Raw genomic sequence first — 6,692 nt, forward strand, 5'->3', positions numbered from 1 at the left:
GGATACCATTGTTTTGTGCGTAGTCTTAATGTATTGAACATTCATCAGTGGTAGCATTGAGATATGACCATCATCCAACCAATACGGATGATTATAAATAAATATTTTTTAATACAAATGCAGGACATTCTTATACAGTTCTTTCAAAAGTGGCCACATAACTTTCTACTGCTGTTTAGAGGGCCCTCTAGTGGCGCTTGAACGCGTCAGCAACCATCGGGGGAATCGAGTGAAAACACAAGGAGCGCAAACATAAACCGTGAAAATCAAACATAAATTAGAAAATTATACAAACGATTATGAGAAGGTTCAAAAAATGGGTCCCCTATGTATTACAAAGGCATTTTTACAACATATGCTTACGCACTGTTTTTCTTCACCAAGGGATTTTCGGTACAAAAATAATTAATTATATTAATAATAATTATCAATATACATGGCTGGGGGGGGGTCAGGCCACGGTCTCCCTCTTCAGGATCCTCCAGCGGTCCTTCAGCATGACGCCCGTGCGGCCGTTGAAGTTGTGGTCCAGCAGCATGAGCTTCCAGTTGCCCTCGCCGTGCTTCCTCACGGCTTTCATCAGGACCTCGTCCAAGAAGGGCGTCCACTTCTGAAAACAAATTAGACACAATCAACCACATGCATCGTTTGGTCGATTAGCAGAAGCGTTCATCAGGAGTCTCCAAAAAAAAGTCTCAGTCCTCGGCGCAGTTCTTTGATATTCAGCCTATTCTATAAACTGTATTCTATTCCTCGTTCAACACAACCCTTCATGGTGAAGCATCTCCACACAGAACTTTATTGCCAAACAGGGTCCTCAACACGGATCAGAATCCCACTGGAGGCGTGGGGGGGGGGGCTGACCTTCCGGACCTTCTTGGGCAGCGGGCCGGTGGCAGCCTTGGCGGACAGCCGGGTGCTGTCTGGAGAGAGGGTGGGAAGGTTAGGGGAGCTCAGCTAGCACCAATCAGCTTCAAATACTTAGAGAATCAGGATGAGGTTCATTTACATTCAGGGCGTTTAGCGGACGCTTTTATCTAAAGCGACTTACGATAAGTACATTTGTCAGAAGAAGGAGAAACAACAATATATCGCTGTCGGATCAGTAAAGATATTCACAGAAACAAGTGCTAAGCATTTACTCCATAGGTTAACCCATTCCCTGTATACAACAAGATAGCATTGTGTAGCATCTTATCCTAGCTAAGTAGCCTTTTTAAGTGCCAGATTCTCCAGATTATCGAAATAGTTATGGCATGGACAGCGTTGAAACACATAGATGGCGGAAGTAACAAAAGAAAAACATACTTTTCTGAGGTTTCTGGTTGGACTGTGGTAGCCAGAGTTCCTCTTTTTTAAAGTGGAAAAGTCTCTTCTTGTGCCTGCAGGAAATGCAAAGTCATGGCAGCGGTGTCGGTTAAAGCCTTCTTTTCTCTGAAGCCCTTCGATATTTATCGGATCATAACATTTACCATACATTTTGGAAATAACGAGAAGGTATTTACACTGGGAAACATAACTGGAGTTCATGCATTGAAAATAGTTTATCTCAAAGATGCGGCTCTGAGAAATCAAGCAAAACATTTGACCTTCACGATTAACATCTAAACATTTAAATCCAAAACCACCCAAATAAATGTAGAACCAATATGTTGCAACAAAACAAACCAACTCACCTTTTAAAGGCGGGTATTGATTCCTCTGTTGTCTGTGAGGAGGACTGGTCCTGCTGACTACTGGAGTCGGGGCTGTGAGAGGACTGGGCCACCTTCATCGCTGCCTGTATGAGATCAACACATGAAGCCATGTCTGAACACAACACATCCTTCTCCCTCATCAGGCCTGTCAATGTGGTGTGGCAGGATGGGAATTGGCAGACATAGTTTATTACATAAAAAATAATTAGGGGCCGATAGAATAAGTATTGCGGTTTTTGCCGCGATTTTATCCGTTGTGTGGTTGGACCTGTGGATTAACATTGGGGGTTGGGTCTGGAAGGTTGGTCGGTTTATATGTACGGAACAGAAGCTAGTGGATACGATTGATAATAAACTATGGCGCCCTCTGGAGGATGCAAGCATTGATATGTTTCCACTCACATTACGCTCATGTTTTGGTAAGAAAATAAATCATCCCTTAAAGATTCATAGTTTGAGGCAACCTGACTACACTAGTAGTAGTGTGGAAATCAGAAAAAAAAGATCTCTAATTTTAAGATCATGAAAATGTTTTATATGTATATATAATGAATGTAGAATGTAGATCAATGTGTGGAAATTAGGAACAATACGCTAAATCATTTAAGATGGGTTCCATCAGACCGGCTTAGACCTCAGAACCAGAGGAGGAGAGGGAGGAGAGGGGAGGAGAGAGGAGGAGAGGGGAGGAGAGGGGAGGAGAGAGGAGGGGAGGGGAGGAGAGGGGAGAAGAGGGGAGAAGCAGAGCGAGGAGCAGGAGAGAGGAGAGGAGGAACAGAGAGAGAATCAGGAGAGGAGGAGAGAGGAGAGGGGAGGAGCAGAGAGGGGAGCAGAGAGGGGAGCAGCAGGGGAGGAGAGAGGAGGAGCACCAGTGGAGGAGAGAGAGGAGGAGCAGAGAGGAGGGGCAAAGAGAGGAGGGGCAAAGAGAGGAGCACCAACGCCACAGCGAGCTGTCCAACGTGTTGGAGCTGAAGGCCGGAGCAGCACCTCGACCCGGGGCCCCGGCATCATGCCCGGGGGGCCGGCCCGCTGAGTGGGTCTGCCCCCCGGGACCAAGAACCAACACCCTCCGATCAAAGTGTTCAGAGGGGGGCAAGGAAGAAGGAGATAGTGAGATAGATCATTAGGACAGTCTGATTTCTTCCATTTCCTCTCAGCTGCCCGCAACTCTGCTCTATGGGTCCGCAGAGATTCAGACAGCCAAGGAGGGGGGGGTGAAGATCGTTCCAGTCTGGAGTGGAAGGGACAGAGGGAGTCCAAAGAGGAGGAGAGGGAGGATAGCAGGGTGTCAGAGGAATCCTCTGTGGATAGTTGAGAGAATTGTTCAATAGAAGGTAGTGAAGACAGAACAGTTGAGGCAAACGTAGAGGGAGAGAGAGTTTTGAGGTTGCGGCGGGTGGTGACAATGTGGGGACTAGAAAGGAGGGGGGGAGAGGACTTTAAGGGGAGAGAAAAAGCAACAAAAAGATGGTCAGACATGGGGAGTGGGGTAACAGAGAGAGCAGAGGTGCCACAGGACCTTGTGAATATCAGGTCAAGCTGGTTCCCTGCCCTGTGTGTGGGAGGAGAAGGGGATAGTGTTAAGTCAAAGGTGGCAAAAAAGTTGGTTAATTCAGGTGAGTGCAACTTCTCTGGCAGGATGTTGAAGTCGCCAAGTATAACGAGTGGTGTGCCATTTTCAGGAAAGCAGCTGAGAAGGGCATCCATTTCGTCATAGAAGTCACGAAGGGGACCAGGGGGACGGTAGATTACCACAATGAAGAGATAAATAGGAAGGGTGACAGTGACAGCGTGGAGTTCAAATGCAGATCTGGCCAAGTGTTCTAGTGGTAGGACCTGATAGGTCCACAACGGAGAGATGAGGAGTCCGGTCCCTCCTCCTCGCCCCGAAAGTCTAGGGGTGTGTGAGAAAGAGTAAACAGTGGAAGGGGCAGCAGGAGTGGCAGAGTTCTCTGGAGTGATCCAGGTCTCTGTCAGGGCCAGGAAATGGAGGGTATTGAGGGACGCGTAGGCCGAAATAGAGTCTGCCTTTTTGACCGCTGACTGGCTATTCCAGAGTCCTCCCATCACTTCAATGTCAGTGATGGCGAGGGTGGGTAAATGGCATAGATTGGATGGGTTGCGACGCCGAGCAGAGGATCTATTGCTGCGTCGTCTACGAGTAGAGATTCTAACGATAATTGAATTACGACACATAGCTACTATACCGTGACCTCTAAGGTCTTCCTCGAGGGACTCCCACAGAGAGACTCCCTTGGTCAGACGTCTTAAGCAGACGTCTTACTGCACCACCCAGTTACCCCAGGATCCAGACAACGTCTCACTGCACCACCCAGTTACCCCAGGATTCAGACGTCTTACAGCACCACCCAGTTACCCCAGGATTCAGACGTCTTATTGCACCACCCAGTTACCCCAGGATTAAGACGTCTTACTGCACCACCCACAGTTACCCCAGGATCCAGACGTCTTATTGCACCACCCAGTTACCCCAGGATCCAGACGTCTTACTGCACCACCCACAGTTAGCCCAGGATCCAGACGTCTTACTGCACCACGGCACACCACAGCGATGCTGAGGGAACCCACCGGTTACCTTGAGCAGGAAGTCCGAGGGGTTCTCAGCCAGGAAGTGGTCCAGGTACAGCTGGACCTTCTCCAGCAGGTGTTTGTACTGGAAGTTCCTCATGTAGGGGTGGTTGCTGTCCCCCTTCACCACCAACGTGGAAAGCTTGATGGCCAAGTTCTGTGAAGACAAATGCTGAGTTGAGCTGGTCTCGTTTGTCTAGGCCAGTGGCTGCCACTGGGACCGTACCCCTAGAAATAGGGCATGCAACTGTGGGATCCCCAAAAATATAATCCAGTTTGGCAAACATAGGTTTTAAATGCACATACTTCATCATTTGTTGATTCACAATATAACTGTTACATTTATTTATTCATTAAATTTTCTGAGTCCCTGGTTGAGGCAACTGATTTGAATTGGAATACTTTAAGATTGTACCATTGCAATTTTATACGGCAATGCCTGGAATTGATGGATTGGCTTTATATTTTATCTTTTAGAGTTGACTTGATGTGTTGAACTTTTTTAACATCAGCACTTCCAATAAATATGCAACATTTAAAGACAAATAAGTATATTGCCATTGGCCTGTTCCCCTAGCACCTTTCCACCACCAATATAAACACCTTCATAAATCATATACAATGGAAATAAAGCGAATACATCCAATAGCTTTTGCATCAAAAAAGGCCAGCATATGAAGGGTAATATGTCTGTAAAAGATACAGCTCTGATAGACGGTTACTCTGAGCACACTGCCTGGTGCTGGGCGATGAATCGATTTTTAATCGTAATTTGAATTTACGGTTTAGGACGGTTAAAAAAAAAAAAAAAAATCGATTATAAAAAAAAGTACAATATCAACATGCAATGAAAAAAGTGAGTGTGTAGAGTTTGCCTTAAGTCTTTGGCAACCAAGCACAACAAATTTATCCCAACATCTTAAACTGAGGCACACATTACAGTGGGAGATGTGTGTTATTTATTTTGGTTTGGTTAATCATTGCTATTCTTCAAATAAAATCCAAACTTAAAAAGTATATAAATTTGTATATTTATAGAAAAAAAGAAAAGATTAAATATCGATAATCGGGTTTGGTTTGAAAAAATCAGGAGATTTTATTTTTAGGCCCAAATCGCCCTGGCCCGCGGGCCGTACCTTGGGGATGTTCTGCGTGTCCTTCAGCCACTTGAGGGCAGTAGAGGCCAGGTCTTTGCGGCCCTCCTTCAGGCAGACCGCCACCGACTAGGAGAGATGAAGTCACGCCCGTCACTCAAAGTCGGTCGTGATTTCTCACCAGAAGCACGTGCAGTTACGTTGTCAAAATGTGAGTTGTTGGAATGTAATTGTAATTGCGTTGGAATGAATCATTCAACCGCAAAAACTGTCATCAAATAATGCACACGCATTTACCATAATCCCCCTCATCCACTATACAGTTTTACACGTTGACTAGAAAGTGAAATATAGAAATTATAATAGAATCCTCTACAGAGAGGATATGTGTTTGAAAGGACGGAGCTCGCCTTCCGTGGCAATACGAGGCGTGTCTGAAAGTGGGTTAAGCATCTTGGACACACACACACACACACACACACACACACACACACCCCTACCTCCCGGGGGCGTTTGGATGTGTGGAGCTCCGACTCTTTTGATGTCTGTGTCAGAGTGAGTGGAGCTTCTCGGACACATAGCATAACGCCACGTTGTGTGGCGCATTTCACACCACTCATAACTCCTACAGAACGCTCCTACCCCACCACAACCGCTTCAAAATAATCACAAACGGGTCGCGGCCATGGGGGAAACACCCCCCCCCCCTCCTTCTTACAAATAGTTTTATTGTATTTTTTAAATGCATTCTCTCTAGAGTCGTTCGTCCCTTCGGGGCTACTGTAGAAACACGGTGAGCTGTGTGGAAGACGACATGCTCCCCATGTCCATATGAAGGCTCATTCCAAGGTAACCAAAACACAAATGTTCTTATTTCATGGGATAATTCACTTATTAACATGTACTTATGAATATTACACTCCAACCAGGAAACCTCTGCTAGATGCCACTCAATGATACACAAGGCCCCGTCATGGCTCCATAAGTCCATCCCAAAGATGTTGTTTGTGGATGAATCCCTTGGCTGCGGTCTCGTACAGTCGCAGGTGGCACCGTGGTGAGGCGTCCTATGAGGTTACCTGGACGTGCAGGAGAGTGGAGATGGCGTTGTACTCCTCTACATCGGCGACAGTGTCTCGCAGGGTTCGCCAGAGGCTTGTGGCGACCATCAGAGGCATCACGTAGCCCTCGCCCTCCACCTCATCTACCAAACAACAGGAGCCATTAAAGCACAGGCATGGGCTGGGTGTGACCGACCATAGCAGGACAACTGGGCTACCAAATGGTTCTGTTCTCTGTTCCCACTACCAAC

The 6,692-nt window shown here is 46.7% G+C and overlaps 1 protein-coding gene across 1 annotated transcript in view; it reads right to left on the reverse strand.

The window, feature by feature from the left end:
* Positions 1-147: 147 nt before the first annotated feature.
* The window catches only part of terf1 (telomeric repeat binding factor (NIMA-interacting) 1), a gene marked incomplete at its 5' end in the record, with an annotated part of 7,139 nt that continues 594 nt past the window's right edge, over positions 148-6,692 (reverse strand). Inside the window, 7 exons of the mRNA XM_079755116.1 lie at positions 148-610; positions 865-923; positions 1,309-1,382; positions 1,677-1,780; positions 4,294-4,443; positions 5,423-5,509; positions 6,460-6,584. Coding sequence (XP_079611242.1) covers positions 452-610; positions 865-923; positions 1,309-1,382; positions 1,677-1,780; positions 4,294-4,443; positions 5,423-5,509; positions 6,460-6,584 — 758 coding nt within the window. The 3' untranslated portion in view covers positions 148-451. The remainder of the gene's footprint in view (positions 611-864; positions 924-1,308; positions 1,383-1,676; positions 1,781-4,293; positions 4,444-5,422; positions 5,510-6,459; positions 6,585-6,692) is intronic.

Source organism: Pollachius pollachius (assembly GCF_949987615.1).
Source record: "Pollachius pollachius genome assembly, chromosome: 17".
NCBI lineage: Eukaryota > Metazoa > Chordata > Actinopteri > Gadiformes > Gadidae > Pollachius > Pollachius pollachius.